This window comes from Eschrichtius robustus, chromosome X, assembly GCF_028021215.1.
Source record: "Eschrichtius robustus isolate mEscRob2 chromosome X, mEscRob2.pri, whole genome shotgun sequence".
Classification (NCBI taxonomy): domain Eukaryota; kingdom Metazoa; phylum Chordata; class Mammalia; order Artiodactyla; family Eschrichtiidae; genus Eschrichtius; species Eschrichtius robustus.
In genome coordinates, this window is record NC_090845.1 from 2,451,653 (window position 1) to 2,476,237 (window position 24,585).

The following is a 24,585-nucleotide window of genomic DNA, read 5'->3' on the forward strand; positions in this document are numbered from 1 at the left end:
GACAGTGGGATTTTACAGAAACGCCATGACATGATGTGATAAAAAGCATTGCACTGAATGCAGGTGCAGATATGAGAAACCAACTGTCTCCTCGTAAAATAGTCAATGTCACTCTTTTTACAAATTTTTAAAAATATAGTTATATAGAGAGTTATATTTCATGAAAAGATACGAAAGATGTGACATTTTATGCATTTTTAAAAAATATAATTATATATAGTTATATTTTATGAAGAGAGATGAAAGATGTCACTTTTTACTCATTTAAAAAATAGTTATAATTATATTTTTATGAAGAAATACAAAAGATGTCACTTTTTACACATTTAAAAGATATATAGTAATATATAATTATAGTTATACTTTATGAAAAAATATAAAAGTTAACGTATAATGGGCCCTTGGTTTTTTTTGTTTTTTTTTTTTTTTTGGGCCCTTGGTTTTTTAATGAGTTGGTACATGGGTTTTCTAATTTCTCAGTTTTAACTTCTGTTGCGGTGAATATGTACAGATGCAATCCACGTGAACAAACATCTTTTCCTCTGTGATTTGTAAGAATGTCAGGAGGTCCCAGAACCAAAACGTGTGAGGTCTACTGCTCTAGGGGACATTGTTATAAGTGAAAATGGAAAATCTGAGAAGATTTTGAGCGTGCTTTTTTAATAGGGGCCACACGGCCCCCAAGGAGGCAGACACTGGTTTGTGGGGCGTAAAGCCATCATATCCTTTTTAATGTAGAAAGGACAGCTGTACATACAGAACGTAGATATACAGGGCAAGTATGATATTAAAGTTTCATAGGAAAGCAATTAAAAAAATGTTTAAAAAGGTTCGAGGTTGGTGGGAGTGGTGATAATGAAAAAAAAAAAGGTCGAGAGGGGAAAATTCACCATCTTGTATAAGAAGCCAGTTTTCTGGTCTGCAGCTTGCATTATCTACTATAAAATCTACTTTTAAAAATTTTTATCGTTTTCAGGATAAGATGATTTGGGCTACGGTACTGCCCATCTTTCTAAAAAGACTCCTGATTTCTTCTTCCCGTTTTGGGGAACATTCCCAAGTGGGTTATGATTATGTTTCTTGGTCTGTAGAAAATGAAAGGCTGCAAACGTGGATTGATGAAGCAGTTATTTTTACTGCAAGTCAAGGTGGTCGTTAATGACGGGATCGTCCATATCTCGTTGAGATGCATCTTTACGTCCCGCTGTCTGTGTTGAGTCCTGTGGTTGTCACAGGCTCTCTGTGTGTGGTCACTTCCAAGAGGAAGGCAGGATGCTTTATGTTTCCTCCTCAGATTCGGCTCGAGTGCGAAGGTGGTCCACTTTTTGGGGTCCATGAAGCCTTGGAACTACAAGTACAATCCCCAGACGGGCTCTGTTTTGGAGGAAGGCTCTGGGCCTGTCAACCAGCATCAGACGTCCTTCCTTAACCTCTGGTGGGGGATTTACCACCGCAGCATTCTGCCTCTTTATGAAAACATCCGGCACGAGGACGAACAGACATCTCCAGGACACACAGTAAGCACACAATTCCCTTGACATCCAAGAGTTCAGACCGGGGATAAACTCTCCGTGATCCACACCTGTGGGTTTTCTTCAAATACACGTTCCTCCCTCTTTTTGTGGAGTCTCTTCTCATTTTTTTTAATAAGTGGTTTTATTCTCTTTTTAAATTAATTAATTTATTTATTTTTGGCTGCGTTGGGTCTTCGTTGCTGCGCGCGGGCTTTCTCTAGTTGCGGCGAGCGGGGGCTACTCTTCACTGTGGTGCACGGGCTTCTCATTGTGGTGGCTTCTCTTGTTGCGGAGCACAGGCTCTAGGCGTGTGGGCTTCAGTAGTTGTGGCTCGCGGGCTCAGTAGTTGTGGCTCGCGGGCTCTAGAGCGCAGGCTCAGTAGTTGTGGCGCACGGGCTTAGTTGCTCCGCAGCATGTGGGACCTTCCTTGACCAGGGCTCGAACCCGTGTCCCCTGCATTGGCAGGCAGATTCTTAACCACTGCGCCACCAGGGAAGTCCCTCTTCTGATTTTATATGTTTTAGGAAAGACAGATTTAGGATATCTTAAGCGATTATCGTTATATTTTTATTTATTTTTAAAATGTCACTTTTTATTCCAAATTCTTTTTTTTTTTTTTGGCTTACAGGATCTTAGTTCCCTGACCAGGGATTGAACCCACCCCCTCAGCAGTGAAAGTGCAGAGTCCTAACCACTGGACCGCCGGGGAATTCCTAACCAAGTTACATTTTTTAAAAAATCTGTCAAGGCCCACATTAATGAAAGAAAGAAATAAGGTTTTTAAAAAGTTCAACGTTTATAGACATGTTCATTAAAAAAGGACAGAATTAGAAGATATTAAATAATGTTGATACACACCAGGGAAGGGGTCAGGCAAGGAAAGATATGTCATTTCATCGCAAGAAAGAAAGACCATAGTTGGAAGTTAATGACCAGCCAAACTTTAGGTCTTGTGCTAGTTTTCCTTCGTATCCACATCCTGTATTTCACGCAAGAGGATGCTGAAAGAGGCAGGCAACATTTTTTTTTTTTGGTGCAAAACCATGAGTGTTTCATGAGCAGAATTGCTGCTGTGATTTATAGGGCTGATGCATAAATAATTAAATTAGCTGCCTTCATCAGGGAAAGAGCCACTCACAGATTAAGTGGCTGAAGATGATTGATTACAAATGTCATTGGAGGGGGCATTTTCCACTTTCCATCCTCGACTGAAGTAGCAATCGGAGGTGGTTTCTGAAGAGGATTTTTCAAATTGTTGATTGGCACCCATTTGATTTTTTATAACTGTAACCCTACATGCTCTCCATAGTAGAGTTTCTGCAGTGGATTTTTTTTTTTTTTTTTTTGTTGGCTGCAGCTGGTCTTAGTTGCGGCCTGTGGCATCTTTAGTTGTGGCACTCGGACTTCTTAGATGTGGCATGCGGACTCTTAGTTGCGGAACGCATGCAGGATCTAGTTCCCCGACCAGGGATCGAACCCGGGCCCCCTTCATTGCGAGCGCGGAATCTTACCCACTGGACCACCAGGGAAGTCCCTCTGCAGTGGACTTAACAGGGAGGCACCTGCCTTGCCAAAGACCTTTTAAAATGAGGTCCCAGGAAATTTTATTTCCTGGTCAGTTTTTGACTAGCGCATGTATTGGTACAACGGAGTCCAATGTCCGCAGATGCTTGCGTTGGGATCTTGAAACGAATTCATATTTTAGCGTTTTTACTATGGTTTCTGTTTGGTGCAGCTGGGTGCTGCTTTTCAAGAGAACTAAAGCTTTCTCTGACCATGGGACACGAGTGATTAGGAGTTTATTCAGATTCTTGATGGAAGTTGCTGTTCTTTTCTGCAAAGCAGTATGCTAGGTCCTGGGTTGGATATGAAGGAAAATAAGCCAAAGTCAGGTGGTTCTAAGGAGTAAAACGTGGAGAGCAGTCTAGGGACCCTGTGCCTTGGGGTCCTTCCCACCTGGAGCAGTAATGTGAACGCGGATGTTGGCACTGGGGACCACTGGCCACACGGGGGAGGGGATGAGCAGCGGGAGATGGGCAAAGATGTCAGGAGGACCTTGCTAAGTTGTGAATACCTTTTCTGCAGGCTCACCTCGGGGGCGCTGGGGTGCCTTGTTCAAGTTCAGCTCCCACTGCTGAGGGGTCGTGTGCGAATGGTGTGCCCTGCTCCGGGGAGCCCTGTACCAGTTGGGCGGAGGGGCCCCGCCAGCCTTGGCCTGAGAGGACCGTGGTGGTGGTGGAGGAGACCCCCACTTCGCCTGACGCATGCCCTGCGGAAGATGTAAGTACGTGCTCTTGGCACCGGTGCGATGGGGACACAGACGCTGGTTCCCCCGCGAGACGAAGCAGAGAGGATTCTCCCGGGGAGGGGCGGGGGGGACGCGAGGAACCTGTCTTCAGTTTGCTCTACGGTATAAGGGCCTCCTGAGTGTCTTTAGAGAAAATGGCAACGTTGCACGTCACGGTAAAGCCAATGACAGCCGCGTCCTAATCCCTGGAACCTGGAAATGCTGCCTTATATGGAAACGGGGTCTTTGCAGGCGGGATTGAGTTAAGGACCTTGACGTGGGGACGTGGTCCTGGATTATCCAGGGGGGACACAGTGTTGTCACAAGGGTTCTCCTAAGAGGGAGGCGAAAGGAAGCTTGATGAGATGGGATAGAAGCAGACGTGAGACGGGGAGCAATGGGAAGATACTGATCTGCTGGCTTTGAAGATGTACAGGAGCCAAGGGACACAGGTGCCTCTATGAGCTGGAAATGGGTCATTGGCTAGAACCTCCAGAAGCAACTCAGCCTTGCCGAGGACACCTGCCCGGTGAGACCCAGCGTGGACTTCTGACCTCCAGAACTGTTCACATCATCAGTCTGCATTGGTTTTTTTTGTTTTGGTTTTTACACTTCTTGAAGGTTGATTCTTTGCCAGGTGCAGTCCTAAGCACTGTACAGTATACTATTCCTATTAAAAAGCACAAGAGCACTATTCTTGTGTCCATTTTTTAAAACTAATTTTTTTTAGAGTATAGTTGGTTTACAGTGTTGTGTGAGTTTCTGCTGTACAGCTAAGTGAATCAACTCTACGTATACATGTATCCCCTCTTTTTTGGATTCCCTTCCCATTTAGGTCACCACAGAGCACTGAGTAGAGTTCCCTGTGCTCTACAGTAGGTTGTCATTAGTTATCTATTTTATATATAGTAGTATATGTATGTCAATCCCAATCTCCCAATTTATCCCACCCCGCCTTCCCTCCCCCCACCCCCGGTAACCATAAGTTTGTTCTCTACATCTGTGTCTCTGTTTCTGCTTTGCACATAAGTTCATCTGTATCATTTTTCTAGATTCCACATAGAAGCGATATTATACGATATTTGATTTTCTTTTTCTGACTTACTTCACTCTGTATGACAGGCTCTAGGTCCATCCATGTCTCTGCAAATGGCACTATTTCGTTCTTTTTTATGGCTGAGTAATATTCCATTGTGTATATGTACCACATCTTCTTTATCCATTCCTCTGTTGATGGACATTTAGGTTGCTTCCATGTCCTGGCTACTGTAAACAGTGCTGCAGTGAACATAGGGGTGCATGCGTCTTTTCTAATTGTGGTCCTCTCCGGGTTTATGCCCAGGAGTGGGCTTGCTGGGTCATAGGGTCGCTCTACTGTTAGTTTTTTGAGGAACCTCCATCCTGTTCTCCACAGTGGCTGTACCAGTTGACATTCCTACCAACAGTGCAGGAGGGCTCCCTTTTCTCCACATGCTCGCCAGCATTTATTGTTTGTACGTTTTTTGATGATGGCATTGTTTTAAGTCACCTAGTTTGTGGTCCTCTGTCACGGCAGCCACAGAAAACTAATAACGTGAAGAACAGGTGTTCAGTCTCCTCCAGATACGAGTGGCGTCCCCAGATTTTCAGGTTCAAAGGGCAGTGCTTTCATCCTCCTCCCGGCCACCTGCCAGCAACGCACCTTTGCGTCCTGAGAGGTTGCAGTTAAACACCCAGCTTGAAGAGGACTTGGGTAGAGTCATGTGGACCCATTTGGTCATTTCTAGTGAGGCTGGATCCGCAGAAATTCTACCCACAGAGACAAAAAATAAAAGCGCACTTTGTTTGCAAAACAATAAGGCTAAATCAGGCTGCTGTTTATCCATCCCCGATTTCTGGGAAATAGGTGGGATGAGTGTCTGGCGATTAAAAAGTTCCCGTTTTAAATCATCACATTCAAAGCCATTTTAAGTCCCTTCGTTGCTCACAATCAACATGAGTTCATTGCTGGGGATGGGTTTGGGGCCTGGATGGAAGGGAAGTTGTCCTTTTATGGGTATTTCGAATAGCTTTGGGAGAGCTGTTTCTTGATGATTATAAACAGTTGATGGATACATTTTAGCAAACGTTTCTGTGGAAGGCACCCTGCACTTTACTATAATGTGGAATCAATTATGTCCAGGCAACTTCCATGCATTAATAATTTTTGAGGGCTTCCCTGGTGGCGCAGTGGTTGAGAATCTGCCTGCCAGTGCAGGGGACACGGGTTCGAGCCCTGGTCTGGGAAGATCCCACACGCCGCGGAGCAACTGGGCCCGTGAGCCACACCTACTGAGCCCGTGCGTCTGGAGCCTGTGTCCCGCAACAAGAGAGGCCGTGATAGTGAGAGGCCCGCGCACCGCGATGAAGAGTGGCCCCCGCTTGCCACAACTAGAGAAAGCCCTCGCACAGAAACGAAGACCCAACACAGCCAAAAATAAATAAATAATTAATTAAAACAACAACAACAAAAAAACCCAAAAACAAAAAAATAATAATTTTTGAGTTGCGATTTCATAGCCATCCAAACCAATTGAAAAAGCTCTAGGTTTGGACTGTGGAAGTGGTGGAAAGTGAGCTTTTCCTAGTTGTTTTATTCCTTCTCCTGTACCCCGAGGGCCCCATTGCCTGGCTCTGGCCCCAGGAAGAGCCTTCTGTGAGTTAAATAAAGAGCGTCTGCTGCTTCCAGGAATGTGAACAGTCTTGTCGATCAAGCTCTTACGTTACGTGGAGAAGCGGCTCCCTGTTCTGCCAGCAGGAGCCGTGCCTGTGATGGGACTTTTTAAAATAGAAGTAGAGTTGATTTACAGTATTGTGTTAGTCTCAGGTGTCCGACAGAGTGCGTCAGTTACTTTTTTCAGATTGTATTCCACTGTCGGTTATTACAAGATATTGAATCTAACGCCCTGTGCTATACAGTAGGTCCTTTGTGCCGGGATTTTTGAGAAGAGTCCGCATTCCCATTAGATGTTTGACACTTAGACTCTGTGGAGTATCTCTCAGAAAACTCTTTCCAACTGTGATGGTTAATTTTAGGGGTCAGGTTGACCAGAGAAAGGGCTGCCCAGATGGGTGATGAAACACATTGTTTCAGGGTGTGTTTCTGGAAGAGATTAGCATTTAAGAAAGTCTCTACTGATTGACTATCTTATGTTGAGCATGTGTCTCTAAAAGTGAGAAGGTCATTGCCCTTCTATAAGGGAGGGGTGCTTTTTTGCAGTGTGTGCGTGTATATTTCACGATTTTACACTCCCACGCCGTCTTTGCAATTAATTTTGCAGCATTGCTGCCACCTACTGGCCATCCATTGAATGATTCACTCTGGCCCCTTTATTTTGGGGATTTGGAACCAGCCCAAAAAAACCAAAAAGATTATTTTCATAAATTCCTGTAACTGCAGAAGAGCCGGGTGTCTGGATCTGGGATCCTTATTCCAAATAGCAGCCTTTGTATGTCTAGTCACGGCAGTGTCGAGGAGTAGGTCTCCGCTTTCAAAAGTTGAGTATCTCATTTATTTCCCATATAAAGGCATGTGTTAGATCAGTATTTTTGCAGCTTGTTATCTTCTCAGCCAAGTGTCCTATCCTACAGCCTCTTGGGTTGGGAAATGCAGTTAGTGGAAAGATTAGGGATGCCTTTCCTTTTTTTTTTTTGAAGTTATTGGTGGTTTTTGCTATGGTTAATTTCTAAATGGTATCCTTGGATGAAAAGAAGTACCTAGTTTAGACCAATGTGTTAATGTTTCCTATACGAGTAGTGGGTTTAGTTTACCTTTTAGGAAATCTGTCTCTAAATCAGGGTCATAAAGCTAATCACATCTGACGTCTTATGGATTTTTTTATTCTTTTTACTTTTTACATTAAAGTATATAATTGATCTGGAATTGATGTTACGTGATAAATGAGTTTGGGGTCCACATACATCGCTGTTATGTGTGGATCTATAATGAACTCAGCATGGTTTGCAGTCAAAACTATTACATCTCCACTGCTTTGTCATGTCTTCTTGGCCATCAGTTAGATACTCACACATTAGGTGGATCTATTTTTGGAGTCTCTAATCCTTTGGGGTTTTTTTTCCCCCCCTTGGGAAATGGTATATATGTATATTTTTTAAATTGAAGTATAGTTGATTTACAATGTTGTGTTGGTTTCAGGTGTACAACGAAGTGATTCAGTCATATATATATATATATATATGTATATGTATATATATATATATGTATATATATATACTTTTTCAGATTCATTTCCATTATAGGTTATTATAAGATAATGAATATAGCTTCCTGTGCTAAACAGTAGGTCCTTGTTTATCTATTTTATATATAGTAATGTGTGTCTGCTAATCCCAAACTCTTAATTTATTCCCACCCCTTCCCCTTTGGTAACCATACGTTTGTTTTCTATGTCTGTGAGTCTGTTTCTGTTTTGTAAGTAAGTTCATTTGTACCGTTTTTTTAGATTCTGCATATAAGTGATGTCATATGGTTATTTGTCTTTCTCTGTCTGACTTACTTCACTCAGCATATGACAATCTCTAGTTGCATCCATGTTGCTGCAAATGGCGTTATTTCATTCTTTTTTATGGCTGAGTAATATTCCATTGTATATATACGTACCACATCTTATATATGTACACGTCTTCTTTATCCATTCATCTGTTGATGGACAGTTAGGCTGCTTCCATGTCTTGTGAATAGTGCTGCTATGAACATGGGGGTGCATGTGTCTTTTCAAATTAGAGTTTTCATCTTTTCCGGATACGTGCCCAGGAGTGGAATTGCTGGATCATATGGTAACTCTGTTTTTAGTTTTTTAAGGAATCTCCATCCTCTTCTCTGTAGTGGCTGCACCAATTTACATTCCCACCAAGGGTATGGAATTCTTACTCGGCAATTACCTTACAATGACACTCGGAAGACTTTTCAAAATCTTCTGACTTCCATTATTTCTCCAAGAATTCATCTTCCAGTCTTATGTTTATACATTTGAAGGTCATATGTCTTTTTGGTCTGGCTGCTTTTAACATGTTTCTCTTAGGCTCTGGTTTTTATCATAATGACTTATTTATTATCATTTGAATTTACCCTATTTGGGTTTGTAGCACTTCCTGAAACTATTCTTCCTGCCCATTCTTTCTCTGTCTCTGTCTCTCTCCTCCTCCCACTTCCCTATCCTTCTGTGATTCCAATGACATCTACAGTAGGAATTTCATCACATCCCATGTATCTGTGACACACTTCTCCCATCTGTCTTCCCATGCTTCCGTCTACTGGCCTATTTTCCAGGTAACCAGTCTTCTCTTTGGCTGTGTCTAATCAGCTGTTAAAGCCACATCCTGCACACTTTATTTCAATTATCGTGTTTTTAGTCCACATAAACGCCAAATGTTTACGAGGGGGTTTTCAGTACTCCCTTGAAACTCTCCAACTTGTCCCATCATTTAAAGTATTTTCCACATTCCGTTACAGTCTGTGTGCCATCCATCATACATCTGCATTTCATGTGGATCTGATTTTGTGCTTTGATTTTGTTTTCTCTTGATTTTCACTCCTTTGGTCTTGTCTCGCTGCATGCCGGTTAATTTTTGATTGACTGCAAGACATTGTGTATGGAAAAATGGCAGGGATCCTCTGAGGCTCTGAATCATAGTATCATCCAGAGAACATTTCTTATGTGTTGTTTTTCTTTTTTCAGCAGGAAGTTTTCATAGAGATGGCTTGCCCACATGCTATTAGAGGTTGAGTTGGAGTGAAATTGGGTTTTGGTGTTTGTGAGGGTTGGTCTTTTGCTGGTTCTCTTTTCAGTGGAGTCCTAAATGAAAGCTTGTGTTCAGAGTGTCCCTCTTGGATACCTCATTATTTATGGGCTCCTCAGGGCTATAGCCTTTTAGTTGCCTCGAGGGGAAATAAAAGAAATATATATATATATGTTTGTATATATATATATATATTTTTTTTTTTGGTCTAGAATTTTAAGTTGCTTTTGGCAGGGGGTTTACTGGGAAACAAGTAGCTTTACCCATTGATGAAAGTGGAAAAATCCCTCTTCGGTTCTTGAATAGATTTGTATATTTACATTTTTTAGTTTTCACCACCTCTTTCAGTCATAACTTTCACAAGATGATAGCCCGTGACGCAAAGGAGTGTGTCTTCGTTATTTGTTCTAAATTTATCTGCTCGGGTCGTGTATGTGAGCATTCTGTATCTATCTGTTGGCGTTCGATTCCCTGCGCAGTCTGGCTTTACGATGTTCTCTTTCTGCTTTCATCTTTCTGGGCTAAGAGTCATTTGATTCTCAAGCTACTTTCCACCCTTCAGCTGCTCTGTCTTCTTTGACCTAAGAATCCTCTGAATTGTTTCCAGTCTGAGAGTCTCTTTTCAAGGTGACCCAAGCTTCCAGCAGCTAGTTGGGGGTATGCATCAGTGAAATACTGATCATCTAAGGAGAACAATAAATGCCATTTGCAAAAGTCACATTTTACGTAGGTGTGTTCATAAGCCTGCCAACCATTGGCTAAAAGGCTGGCATTGCACCATCATATTATCAAATTCTTGTCTTTAAATTCTCTCCTGGCTTTCTGCACATATGAAGAAAGACGTCCCTATTTGTGGCTAGGAAGAGTAAGGGGAATATTTATTATTACTGTTTCAGTTTATATTTTAGTTGTTAACGTTCATTGTTTTTTTTTTCTCTTTGTTTTATTGAAGTATAGTTGATTTACAATGTTGTGTTAGTTTCAAGTGTACAGCAATTAAGCATATATATGTACATATATATATTCTTTTTCATATTCTTTTCCATTTTAGCTTATTACAAGATATTGAATATAGTTCCCTGTGCTATACAGTAAATCCTTGTTGTTTGTTTACCTATTTTATATATAGTAGTTTGAGTCTATGTCTAGGGGTCTTGTTCAGAAGTTTGTATCTACGTCTAGGGGTCTTGTTCAGAAATGTTAGCATGAGTTGACATAACTTCTTTTCCTGCTTAAATTTGTAAGAGTCTAACACATCTGCAGAAGACAAACAGAAAAGTTGTATTATTAGTTCATCCTTTCTTATCAAATAAATAATCCTGAGTTAAATCTCTTCAAGGAAGGATAAAATTTCATGATGGCCCACGTGGAATTTATTTATGTGTTCTTTCTTGCGAGAAATTAAGCTGACAGAATTGACATTTTCCCTATCCGGTTCAACTAATCTTTCTGAGATTACTCAAATCTTTTGGCACTTAACCGTTTGCCAGGCTAACTGCTTCGTTTGTCCGTTACATCAAATGTCTGTGCTGTGTATGATTAAAGAACTTGAGTTTCAGAAACAGTAAGCAATTTATCCAGTTTTTTTTTTTTTAATGGGTGTTAGGATTCAAACTAGAAAATTCCACTACCCAACCCTGATTGGATAAGGAAATTATTTATTTTTATGGTATTTATTATTTGTAGATAGTGCAATTATCCCATTCGTCATTTTTTTCTCCCTAAAGGTTGTTTTGGTGTTTTGTACACCAGGGAGGCTTAGGATGCATTAATGATGTGGATCGAATAGGGCTCGTAGAGGGCTTGGTGGTCAGAGAGGTGTGAATTCAAATCCCCCCTCTCTCACTTGCTACGTCTGGCATGTTTAACAAGTATCTCTGTCTGAAAGTTCAACTTTTCCTCAGTAAGAGAAGGGATCAAACTCTCTACGTCATAGGGTTGTTGTGAAGATTAAGAGGAATAATGCATAACAAGTTTATGAGTATAATTTAGGAACCAGTGTTGAACACCTAATAAAAAGGAGCTGTTATTATCCTGGCCTTTCATGTTTTGGATAAAGTTATCATTTTATTTTCTACTGTAATTATTAGAACTTAATTTTATTTTTGGCTTTCACGTACATAATCAAGATCAGGAAGAATGAGCCCATATTTTTTGTTTTTATTTATTTTTTAAATATTTTATTGAAGCACAGTTGATTTCCAGTGTTGTGTTAATTTCTGCTGTACAGCCAAGTGATTGTTATACATGTATCTGTTCTTTGTCATGTTCTTTTCCATTATGGTTTATCACAAGATATTGAATATAGTTCCCTGTGCTCTACAGTAGGACCTTGTGATTTATCCATCCTATATATAATAGTTTGCATCTCCTGATCAATCCCTCCCCCCCCAAGCTTGGCAACCACCAGTCTGTTCTCTATGTCTGTGAGTCTGTTTCTGTTTTGTAGATAAGTTCATTTGTGTCATATTGTAGATTCCACATATAAGTGATAATCATATGGTATTTGTCTTTCTCTGTCTGACTTACTTCACTTAGTATGATCATCTCTAGGTCCATCCATGTTGCTGCAAATGGCATGATTTTGTTCTTTTTTATGAGCCTGTATTTTAATTTTCACTTTCAAGTTGATGAGATAGAAAAAGCAAAACTAAAAAAGAGCAGCTTTATGAATACACCGTTATCTTCTACATTAAAAAAGTTTTTACTGAACTTCACCAAAAATGTACTTTTGTGCACTTTTTACTGCCAACTTACTTCAGTTTCCTAATGTCCTCCTTTACCTCTGCCTCAGGACATTTGCACGTGCGTGCTGTCCTGCTTTTCTCACCATTGTCTCTTTCTCACCACATCTCCTGCTCATCTTTCAAACTTCGTTCCAGATGTTACTCCTTCAGGAGTCCTTACCCCTCCTGACGAGGTCAGTCTGACCTTGATAAACCTGCCCTTGATTCTCTGTCGTTTTCCTTTGCAGAATTTTACAGGATTGTCATCTTATAGTTGTTATTTGTGGAACGTTCGTCTCTCTCCTTAGACAGTAAGCTGCATGAGGGTGGCCCACTCTTAGGTCTTCCTACTTCACTCTCTGTGAATATCCTTTGGACGCATACATAGGTGCCTCAGTTAATACAGGGATGACCTGCCCTTTCTCCAAAACGGGAAAGCTGGTACCAGAGATTTGGGAGCCGGGAGTATGAGTTGCCAGCCTTCACGGCAGGTCAACTCACTCAAAATCTCTGGGGCAGTGGCTGGAGAATCTGCCTTCCCAGGATGGAGACTTGTTCAGCTCTGTCTGACCGCCGCAGTCGGGGTCAGCCCAGCCCACGACACGATTCCTGCCGTGCGTTTGCCGTGAGGATGGGCAGGTGTGTCCATGTTCTCTTCTCTGTGGCCGACACTCGTTAGTTACATTGCTGGAGCCTTTGGACTGGAATGGGCTCCAGCCTGGGGGCACGGCCTTGGCCCCCGACCCTGAATTCATCAGAGGGGGCTAGCTACTGTAATAAATAGCCCCCCAAATACATACAAGTGTATTTCTGGTGTGTGTCACGCTCAGCCGAGGTGGTCACGATGTGCTGTGCTCCGTGCAGACTTCCGGGGATCCAGGATTCCTCCCCTTGGCCTCCTCCATCACCATCTAAGGAAGCCCTTGTCCGCGGTGGCTCCGTAAGAAAGGATTAGCCCCCATGAGGAAGCCATCCGTCGCCCGTCATGCATTAAGTTGTGTCCTGTGCATCTGGGATGGTCTTTGCTACGTACCACCCTTGGGAGAGCCGAGAAAATAGTCGCTCAAATGGTTTTCCGTAGGGTTTCGTTTTCCTGTGGAATTCCGGCTGAAATTGGAAGAGGTTGTCTGCGGAGGGACATTGCTTTTCACCTGACCTGTGGGGACAGAGAGTAGGAGACGTGTCCCCCCACCTCAGCACCCAGTCTGGGGGGGACTCACGTCACATCTCCTCAACGCCGTGGGTGAGAATTCATCACGTGGTCCTGCTTAGAAATGCGAGGAGCCAAGACGAAGCAGCAGACACAGGCATTGGCGAGCTCCTCTGAGCCATATTTGGAGGCAGAAAAGCATCAGTTGGGTGTTTGTAGTTATTTGCACGAAGGGTTGTCCTAACTTGGCGTTTGCTCTTTTTTTTAGATGATAGGTTGGCCGAAATGGAGACTTCCGCTGGAGTGATGTGTGACCCGTTGTCACCACCCTCCGCCCGATTCGCAGACTTCACAGAGACCCAAACCAGCTCGGTATAACTCACTTCTGTTTCTTTCTTCTTCTTTTTTTTTTTTTCTGTACTGCACAGCATATGGGATCTTACCTCGTTCCCCAACTAGGGATCGAGTCCGCGCCCCCTGCCTTGGAAGTTCAGGGTCTTAACCACTGGACCACCAGGGAATTCCCTACTTCTACTTCTTAAACATGGCCGTGTCTCTGCATGCCTGTCCAACGACCACCAAAGGACATGCCCCATGGGCTTCTTTGCCATCCCGTGACCTTTCTAAATGGTTTTTCTGTTGTGAAGAGTCTCTTTATTTTCCAGGTGGATAGGAGACCTGGTTGTCTATTCAGATTTTTTTCCCCTCCTCCATCACTGAGTTTTGTGTTGGTCCTTTGGTCATTCTCTTATGTCTTGCTTTAGGAAGACTCAGAAAAGAAAAAGATGCAACATCAAAATGGCCTATATGTCTTCCTTAATTTTTGTTAAGTTTTCGGGACAACTTAGCACCCGTGTTTCACGTCACTATTCAAGGATTATGGCTTTACCTTTTTTTTCCCCCCCCCCCCCTAAATTTACCCGCATGAATCTGGGCTTTTGTTCCCAAGCACCCTCAGAAGATTAAACCCAGACAGACTCTTAATCTCGCTGACAGACTGTCTTAGTCAAATGCTTCCGTAGACATTTGGTCTAAACTAATTGTATCCCTCTCTGAAAAGTTTTTTTGCTGTTGTTTTAAAACTTTTACTGGAGTAGAGTTGATTTACAATGTTGTGTTAGTTTCAGCTGTACAGCAAAGCGAATCAGTTGTACATATACATAGATCCGCTCTTTTTTAGATTCTTTTCCCATATAGGTCATTACAGAGTATTGAGTAGAGTTCCCTGTGCTATACGGTAGGTCCTTATTAGTTATCTAGTTTATATATAGCAGTGTGTATGTGTCAATCCCAGTCTCCTAATTTGAAAAGCTAACCTTTACATCGCGTGACAAGTGTCAGCACCTCATCTTGTGCAAGAAAAAGCTGGGGAAAAGTTCAGAGTGGCAAAGCACAGTAAATGGCTGATTTATTTAGCACAACCCATTCGTTTGGTCTTATTTTCCCAGGAAAAAGAGTTCTCTGTCATTTTGGTTAAGACTGAGGTCCTGTGAAGCCCCCTGCAGACTAACGATGGAACGGTTATGTTTCTAGCAGCCCGTGGAGAGCGCGGAAGGTGGCCCATCTGAGGAAGCCTTGGAGCCAAGCCGGGAGCCCCCTGTGGATGTCACCAAGGACCCCAGTCTCCAGGATGCTTTGGAGGTGGTGTCCTCATTGTTTGCCTTGTTCAGCTCTTCTGATGGATGCTGGGCGCTAACTCAGGGGCCGGCTGTGTACACGCGCTGGCGTTACCCCCATTTCCAGCCTCGCTTGTGGAGAGAAGAGCCCGCCTGCTTCTCCTGCTGCCTCAGACCCGTTTGTCTTCTCTCTGGCGTTTGCCCGCGGGGGTCGGTCCACCGTCTTTCCTGTCCTCTGCTCTGATAATCACGCCCGTTCTCTCTTCAAAAGCTGTTCTGCAAAAGTTAATTGAAGTTACGGGGCTGTGCTGTGTTTTCCTGCAAAGTGAGCTTGGAAGTTCATGCACGTTGTCTAAAAAGACGAACATAAAAGCTGGGAAATTTGGTGGTGGGGGGGGGATCCTTTCGATCCAAATCGAGCATGCGTTGATTTCTTCTTGAAGAAGGAAATGAAAGATGCTTTCTTCCTGACTCTTCCTCTTACAGATGTTCTGGTCTTAAACTTCAGGCTCTGCGATGATGCTTTTAATGAAGGCTCATTTCTCTCTAACCATGATCTAATAACACCTTTTGGTCTTTTAGAGCAAATACAGCTCTAGAGCTGAGTGTTGGGTGTAGGATGAAAATTCGTATTGATTTTTTGTATTGTGTTTTTGTCTGTTGAGGCTGCCGTAACAAAAACACCATAGTCTGGGTGGCTTATGAATAATAAGAAATGTATTTCTAGCGGTTCTGGAGGCTGGACCTTGGTGTCTGGTGAGAGCCCACTTCCTGGCTCACAGAGGGTGTCTTGTTGCTGGTTCCTCACGTGGAGGGAGGGGTGAGGGAGCTCTCTGGGGTCTCTCTTTTTTTGAATTTATTTTTTAATTGAAGTATAGTTGATTTACAATGTCGTGTTAGTTTCAGGTGTACAGCAAAGTGATTATATATATATATTTTTTTCTCTTTTTTTAAGGTTCTTTTCCATTATAGGTTATTATAAGATAGTGAGTAGAGTTCCCTGTGCTCTACAGTAGGTCCTTGTTGGTTATCCATTTTAATGATAGCAGATACAGAACCTTTTTTTGGTGGGTGGAAAGATTAAGATGATCATATAAGTGTGTGTGAAAGGGTTTAGTGGCTAGACATTAAAACAAGTCTTAGGAACAAGTGGACACAAGTACAATGATAAAGTATAAAATTTCAGGAAAGTCAGGCCAACAAAGCATCTTCTTGTAAGAAGGTTATGTTAAATTCAGCGTGTGGTTTGTTCAAAAGCAAAGTGGGAGCTGTCAGCATCTCCCTGAGACGTGGTGAGGTTTGTCTGTGGAACCGATTGCTCCGCCAGGTGGATGCCCGGGCCGGCTTTCACTCTCTGACAACAGTTTTTCTAACACCATCTCCTGTGGGCTTGTCTTCCCTAGGTGGACCTGGCCATCTCCGTCTCCGAGATTTCCCTCGAAGAAAAGGTCAAGGCACTGAGTCCTGAGGAGGAACGGAGGAAGTGGGAGGAGGGATGCATCGATTACCTGGGGAAGGATGCGTTTGTCCGGATTCAGGAGAAGCTGGACCGCTTCCTGCAGTGACGGTGCCATTGCGTTGGGTGGTCCTGTTCCATGAACATCTCGAGTCCTTTCCAAGGGAAAGACTCTTCAATGTGCCTCCCTTTATGGTTGACCAGCTTGAGTGCCTCATGTCAGTCACGTGGTCCATCCAAAACCCAGCTCAAAGGCCTGTGTGACCCCAGCTACCCATGCCTCCTGGGGGTTCCCCAGGAGGTTGCATCTCCTTTACACCTTGTCAGCAAAAGGGAACAGGAATAACCTTCTGGTCAACCCTGGGTCTCTGGTCTTGCTTGAAGGAGCTCAGGATTCTGTCCTGGAAAGGTGCTGCCGTGTCCATGCTACATAGGGTTAGATGTCATTGCAGAGCTTCTGGCATTGCAGAGCTCATAACACGAGGAGCGGTATTGAGTGCCCTGGGAACCTTCATTGAGTGCCCTGGGACTTTGCAGAATGAAAAGTCCTTTCCGTGAAGACTAAGCAAAGGTTCGGATGTCTTGAGTGTGACTCCAGTGTGGACGTTTCCGAGCATGGCTGAGAAACACCACAGCTGTGGTTCCTCTTCGGCAAAAATACCCAAGAGGACTTCCAAGTGCCTTGACAGATGCCCCATGGAGATGTGTCAGAGAGATTTGGAAGGAAGATTCCAGCTGGCTTGGGAGAGGTGACCTCTTCCAAACTGGTTGACCTACTGGTGTAGAAGAACCAAGGGTTTTCACTGAGGGGTGTCTGGTGGCCATGCGCTCACCATAACTGGATCTGGTTGAGGCTGTTTGTTCCGAGGCAAACCCGTGTGCGGTCCAGGACGCCGGGCTGCCCTTCGCTGGGTCACGCTACCTCACTTCACAGTATGGACTTAACTGTGCTCTCCAAGCCATGTCAGCTCAGTTCTTTCGGGACAGTTCTCCATTTGATGACACTAGACACTTTATCCCATGAGAAAGCCTCACCTCCAGAAGCATCTGGAAACGAATGCCGTATGTTGGAGGTTCTCCCAGGGTCATTGTTGGTTGCCACCATAGGATAATTAAAGCTGGATGTCAGTCGCTATACTGAAGAGAAGGAAGTGCAGTTTTTAAACGTTTGAATGGTTTATCACACGTGTGCAATTGGAAATCATGAGTTCATTGGACACAGGTTTGGAAGAAGCTTGAGAGGGTTGTGTTCAAATCCATCTGAGATCTGGATGGACTTCGGGGGTTCGTTGTGGCATTCACTTGTGTGAGGTGTGAGCTATGGAGGGGTGGTTTCTTTTTATCTATGGGTGAATGATCGGTAGTCTTGGCTGGTTTCACACATACGATGCTTCAGGGGCTGCTTGGAAATAGCCATAGGGACATAGTCCTAGGGTGGGTTGGATGGGGTGGTCACCAACCATTAGAGTTATCCCATAACTTTGTGTTGGGGGAAGAACGTCTGTGCTCTGTGCCATAGTGTTGGGCTAGAAGAAACGGAAGCCTGAGTCTGGCATCCGTGAGAGGAGGATTCCAGAAGATGAACATCTGAGTCTGGTCCAGCTTCTCCAGAGAAGAGGATTCTCCAGTGCCTATGGTCGATTGCTCGTTGGCTTAAAGTGTATGCTTAAAATGGACTTCTGTTGTGCATTCTCGGGTCTGTCCTCGCGTTTGGACAAAGGCTAGCACCCTGCAATTAAAATTTTAAGACAGCAATGGAGTCTCCTTCTGATGTGTGTTGGGGTGTGTTCTGAGCCATTGGAATAACACAGGAATGTGACGCCTTCGTCCTGCCGTAAATTTAAATAACCAGATGGGTTTTTTCAGAATTGATGGTAGCAGTAAAATGAGTAAACTGTTTACTTCTTACCCTCGGAAATCTCATAAGTTCTCTCTAGGCATGCTGCCCACTTTCCTAGCATTGACTTCTCAGTTTCACCCATCCATCCTTTCACCCATCCATCCATCCACCTATCCATCATCCATCCATCATCTATCCATCGCTTCATCCATCCATCCTTTCACCCATCCACCTATCCATCATCCATCCATCCATCCATCATCTATCCATCCCTTCGTCCATCCATCCATCCTTTCATCCATCCATCCATCCATCATCCATCCATCATCTATCCATCCCTTCATCCATCCATCATCCATCCATCATCTATCCATCCCTTCGTCCATCCATCCATCCATCCATCCATCATCCATCTATCCGCCCATCACATGGTTTTTTGAGTTCTCTCCAAATGGCAGGCACTCTGACATGTGCTAAATCAATACATGAGAACATACAAGAACCTATAAGAACATTTTAATGACGTCTAAATAATATCCATCCAAGAAGTGTAATACGATGTTATTTCCTGAAGAATGCCAATGCCAGAATCCGTGCTATGTAATGTCAGGACTGCAGAATTACATAAGTTGAATCCTTGAGAGATGTGATTTGACCTATAGTATCACTAATATTTTGGTACATAGGAGTTTTTCAAAAAAAACACATTTAATTGTTCTAGAAATATTATCCAGTTACTTTGGGGGAGGATGAAATGGCAGGTGAAGAAAAAGCATTTCCAGGTGTACTGACCTGGCCAGCTGGATTAAGGTGTGTAGATTTACAGGAACACAGCAAGTATTTTTGTTATTCAAAGTCACTTGGTCAAATCCTGGTGCTTGAATGCACATGAGTTATCCTAATGCTAATGAGTTTTGGTGTGGAAATGCAAACAACTTGAACTAAAATGGGGTTTCTTTTAGCCACCACACCTGAATTAGGAAAAGTAGACCAATTCTCCTTCCCGATTTCATAGATCTCTGCCCTTTAGAGTACCATGCCATTTTTACCTTAGTGCCTTAAGGTAATGTCTTATATACCAACTCTTTCCATCATCCTAAGAAACAAAATTGGAATATTTTTTGTTGTTGTTTGGGTTTTTTTTTTAAAGTTATTTATTTTATACAGCAGGTTCTTATTAGTTATCTGTTTTATACACATCAGTGTGTACATGTCAATCCCAATCTCCCAATTCATCACACCACCACCACCCCACCTCGCCACTTTCCCCCCTTGGTGTCCGTACGTTTGTTCTCTACATCTGTGTCTCTATTTCTGCCCTGCAAACTGGTTCATTTGTACCATTTTTCCAGGTTCCACATATATGCGTTAATATACGATATTTGTTTTTCTCTTTCTGACTTACTTCACTCTGTATGACAGTCTCTAGACAGCACCAATTGTTAACCAAGATAATGAGCAGAGAGAATCAGCAAGTTTAATATAATAATCAAATTGTGTGATTTAAAAGGAAAAAGATGGGAAGGAAATCGCAAAAAGAGGTGACATACGTATACATATAACTGCTTCACTTTGCTGTACAGCAGAAACTGACACAACATTGTAAATCAACTATATGCCAATTAAATTTTTTTAAAAGTTAAAAACCTCGCACTGGACTGTCGCCAGAACAAACCGCTAATGGGGGAGAGAAAGATGGGACTTGACGTCACGTAGACACACAGCTTGGGGACGGGGACAGACATTGAGAACAGGGAACCAGATGTGCTAGTGTACAGCGCGGTGATGAAAGCTCACGATACTGTGTCACGTACTCGAAAGTCGCTAAGAGAGTAGATCTTAAAAGTTCTCATCACCAAAAAGGACAACTATGTGACGTGGCAGAGGTGTTAGCTCATGCTTGGTGGTGACCGTTTGGCAAGATTTATAAACATATGAAATCAGGACTTCCCTGGTGGTCCAGTGGTGAAGACCCCGAGCTTCCAATGCAGGGGGCGCAGGTTGCATCGCTGGTCAGGGAGCTAGGATCCCATGTGCCATGCAGTGTGGCCTAAAAATAAAATAAATGGATCACAGAATTTCAAAAATAAATAAATATATGAAATCATTATGTTGCAACCTTCAACTTACACCATGTTTGCATGTCAGTGATAATAAAGCTGGGGAAGAAAGAAAAAACAAATCACATGCATTGGTCTCTGGTGGGTCCCCCACCATGTTTGGGCTTGACACCCCCAGTCTGCATGATACATGCACGGATTTCCTGGTGGGGTTAGTTAACTCTGCCAGCTTGTTGCTGCTTGTTAACGCGAAATAATTTTTCTGGAAGGCCATTCCTTGGTATCAACAAAAGGCACAAAAATATTTCTCTGGCCAAGTGCTTTGTAGGAAATGTTGAAAGACATGCCCTTTTAGAGCAGTTTCTCAAGGACTTTTTTTACCCCCTGCCTTTTCCTGTAAGTTCTTGGAATGAGTCCTTTACTAAGTCATCCAAGAACTATTTTTCGATTATTTACTGTTCAAGGAACCAGGAACCTCTACAAGAGATTTGTAAAAATATAACCATGGCAGTTTGGGAAAAGACAGTAGGAAAACAAGTTGGGAAGAAACCCTTGTACTGCTTCCTTTTCAAAGCAATCTGCTCTGATAGGTGTCCTTCTAAGAGACAGCAGAGGAGAGACCCAGACACAGAGGAGAAGCCCCGTGAAGACAGAGGCAGAGACGGGAGGGAGGCGGCCACAAGCCCAGGGATGCCTGGAGCCCCCAAAAGCTGGAAGAGGCAGGAAGGACCCTCCCCTGGAGCCTCTGGAGGGACCACAGCCCTGGGACACCTTGACCTCAGACATCTGGTCTCCAGGATGAGGGACGATGGACTTCTAGTATTTTAAGCCTCTGGTTTGTGGTCATTTATTACAACCACCCCAGGAAACTAATACACACACTCTCTGTCAGCCTGTCTAGATCTTAGCTCTTCATCAAGACTGTGTCCTCCTCCAGAAAAGCTTTTATAGACCTTCCAGGTTTCAGTAGTGGGCCAAGACCAGTATAGAAAGCACCCAGTATTGGGGACCAGATGTGTACCAAGCATTTGACGTCCCTGATTATTTCATCTTCCAATACCCTGGGCATGGGCACCTACTATTTCCCATAAATGAAGGCAAGGGTTTGACCAAGTGCAAAGGCAATGCCTTAGAAAAAGGATGGTCTTTTCAACAAAAGATGCTGAGACCACTGGACATCCATAGGCAAAATGATACAGCTTGATAGAGAACTCTTAGAACGCTTGGGTGGGTCTTCTTGAGCTGCCATAACAAAGCACCCCAGACCAGGTCCCTCAAACAATAGACATTTATTTCCCCCAGTCCTGGAGGCTGGAAGTCCGAGATCAAGGTGTGGGTAGGATTGCTTCCTCCTGAGGTGTCTCTGTTGGGCGTGTAGATGGCCGTCGTCTCCCTGTGTCCTCACAAGCAAAACTGAGGCAATCTGAGCAAGATTGATGGATTGCATCCATGCCCGTATTCTGGTTCCCATACTGTATTACTAGAGCTGTATGGTTGAGGGGAAACAGGTAAAGGGCACATAGAAGCTCTGGTGTTATTTCCTACAACTGCAAGGGCACATAGAAGCTCTGGTGTTATTTCCTACAACTGCACGTGAATCTATAATTATCTCAATGTAAGAAAGTTTATAAAAAGAAAATTGACAGCTGTATACGTCTTGTGCTATAGTGGCATCAACTGAACTTGAGTTTCAGTGATGAACCCAAAGACATCATGATGAAGAAACAGAACTAGGAATTTGCACCCAAGACTGCTTGCTTCCAAACTCATATTTTTAACCACCCTGGAAAAAAATAACCCAATGGATGAGGGTTCTGATTTCTCCATATTCTCACCAATACTTGTCATTTTTTTTTTTTATTCTAATCATCCAAATGGGCATGAAGTGGTATCTCACTGTGGTTCTGAGTTGTATTTCTCTTATAAGTAATGATGTTGAGCATCTTTTCATGTGCTTGTTGGCCATTCCTGTCATCTTTAGTAAAATATCTGTTGGCATCTTTTGCCCATTTATTAGATCATTTGTCTTATTTAAAAAAATTTTTTTATTGGAGTATAGTTGATTTACAGTGTTGTGTTAGTTTCAGGTGTACAGCAAAGTGAATCAGTTATACATATACATATATCCACTCTTCTTTTTCCTTTTTTTCATTTGTCTTATTATTGAGTTGCATTCGTTAGCGAATATTTTCTCCCAGTCTGCAGTGTATCTTTTCATTTTCTTAATGAGTGCTTTGAAATTTGATAAACTCTAATTCCCCCCCCCCACCCCCGAACATATCAGGCTTTTGCTATCTTATCTAGAAAATTCCTTCCTAACCTAAGAAGACAAAGATTTTTCTCCTAAGTTTTCTTTGGCAAGTTTTGTCGATTTGTCTCTTCTGTGTGGGTCTCTGGTGGATTTTGAGCTCATTTCTGTGCCCGGTGTGATAAGGAGCTAAAGTTGTCCTTTCACATATTTTGAAAATCCAATCGTGTCAACACCGTCTGCTGAAGCCTCCGCTGCGTGTTTTAATAGGCTGATGTTCGGGACCAGCCAAAGGTTATCCTGTCTGTGAAATTTCCCTAGTTTGGATATTTGAGTGGGTTCCCCAGACCCCGCAGAGCATACACTCCTGCAAAGCTTTCCTTTAGAGGTATTGATGGGGAAAAAAAGCACAACCTAAAAGGTGAGAACTATGCTTTATTCAGTGGGCTTCGTGAGGACTGAAGCCCTGGACACAGGCTCTCGGATCGCTCTGAGGGACTGTTCCCAAGAGGTCCGGGAGGAGCCTGGATAGATAGGAGATAAAAAAAAAAAAAAAAATCCCAGGTAGCTGAACATGAAAAGATGACTGCTAATTAAAGAAAACCAGACATCTCAAGCCAGTGAATGTAGCGCTTTTCTGTGTATGGGGAGATGCAAGAGTCTGGGCTCCCTGAAATCATTCCTCTGATGTGCGCCTTAAGTCTCTAAGGCCAGGATCCTGTTGTTCTCCATCCCGAATCCCCACCGTCGGGGGCCGCTGCAGAGGCGAGGGCTGCAACATCCTTTGTTTCCTGAGAAGGCAGGTGACATTCTTTGCCCCAGAGGCGGAGGAGAGGGGGCAGGAAGAGAAACGTGCGAGCAGGCCAGTAACGGGGGGTCAGAATCAGCTGTGCAAAGGGCCCCACTGCCCTGCCCGTGGACGGGGCAGCAAGGGCTCTGAAAGCAAGTGAGGTTTCCAAGGAGCTCAGGCCGACCTTGGGGGCGCGGGGACGGGGGGGGGGGGGGGGGGGGGGGGCCGACCGGTCACGCCTCCGCGGTCACCTGTTTACAACGGCCTGCCTAACCGGTTAGGCCGGTTGTAAAGGTGCATAGTCTAAGTAAAGAAACAGGCCCTGGGGGCGCTCGGGAGACTGGCGAACGTTTAACCAGATCATCATAAATCGCCCTGCTCGCAAAAACCAGGCTCACAGGCACCCTGGAGACAAAGACCGAGTTTGTTCGATTCGGGGGTCCGTCACCTCGGTCCCGCAAGCCCTGCGGCCCCCCCAGCTTACTATGTTCCTGGGGGTCAGCGCTGATTCCTTGCACTTGGGGTCTGCGGTTAGCACCCTTCTCCTGGGGTCCTTCCCCACTTCCCACCTGCTGAGAAAATGCTCGTGTTTTTCTCAGAATCACTTTGGTAACACGTTACCATGGAAACACACAAAGATAGCTGCATAGGGACTTCCCTGGCGGTCCAGTGGTTAAGACTCTGCGCTTCCACTGCAGGGGTCGCGGGTTCGATCCCTGGTCGGGGAACTAAGAGCCCACACGCCTCGGAGCGCCGCCCCCACCCAAAAAAGCTGCATAATGCTGACCATGTTCCATGAGAGGAAAGAGGTTTGACTCAAAATGGAATATAACTCACAAGGAGCGTATCAGAAAGTTCTAAAGGATGAAAAAAAATAAAGCCCCAAAGAAGGTTTTCTGCAGACATTTAAAATGTTAAAAAAATACAGTGTTCAACAAAGCCAGCTGGAACCTCTAAATTGGAAGCACACCCGTTTGCATCACTGGTTTTAGAGGTGGGATGAAAGTTTGGGCTTTTAAAACAAGAAAACAGAGAGAAGAAGGGCGTCAAAGTCTACTTATTCTGTACTTTTTTTTTTTCTTTCCTACATGTTCTCTGGCTGCGGAATGCGGGGAGTTTT

At 43.6% G+C, this 24,585-nt stretch overlaps 1 protein-coding gene across 1 annotated transcript in view; it reads left to right on the forward strand.

The window, feature by feature from the left end:
• GYG2 (glycogenin 2) overlaps positions 1-18,282 on the forward strand; it is a 33,153-nt gene extending 14,871 nt beyond the window's left edge. Inside the window, 6 exon segments of the mRNA XM_068534100.1 lie at positions 1,295-1,517; positions 3,600-3,794; positions 13,724-13,736; positions 13,739-13,827; positions 14,989-15,096; positions 16,475-18,282. Of these exon segments, the coding sequence (XP_068390201.1) occupies positions 1,295-1,517; positions 3,600-3,794; positions 13,724-13,736; positions 13,739-13,827; positions 14,989-15,096; positions 16,475-16,636 (790 nt within the window). The 3' untranslated portion in view covers positions 16,637-18,282.
• The last annotated feature ends 6,303 nt before the right edge of the window (positions 18,283-24,585 follow it).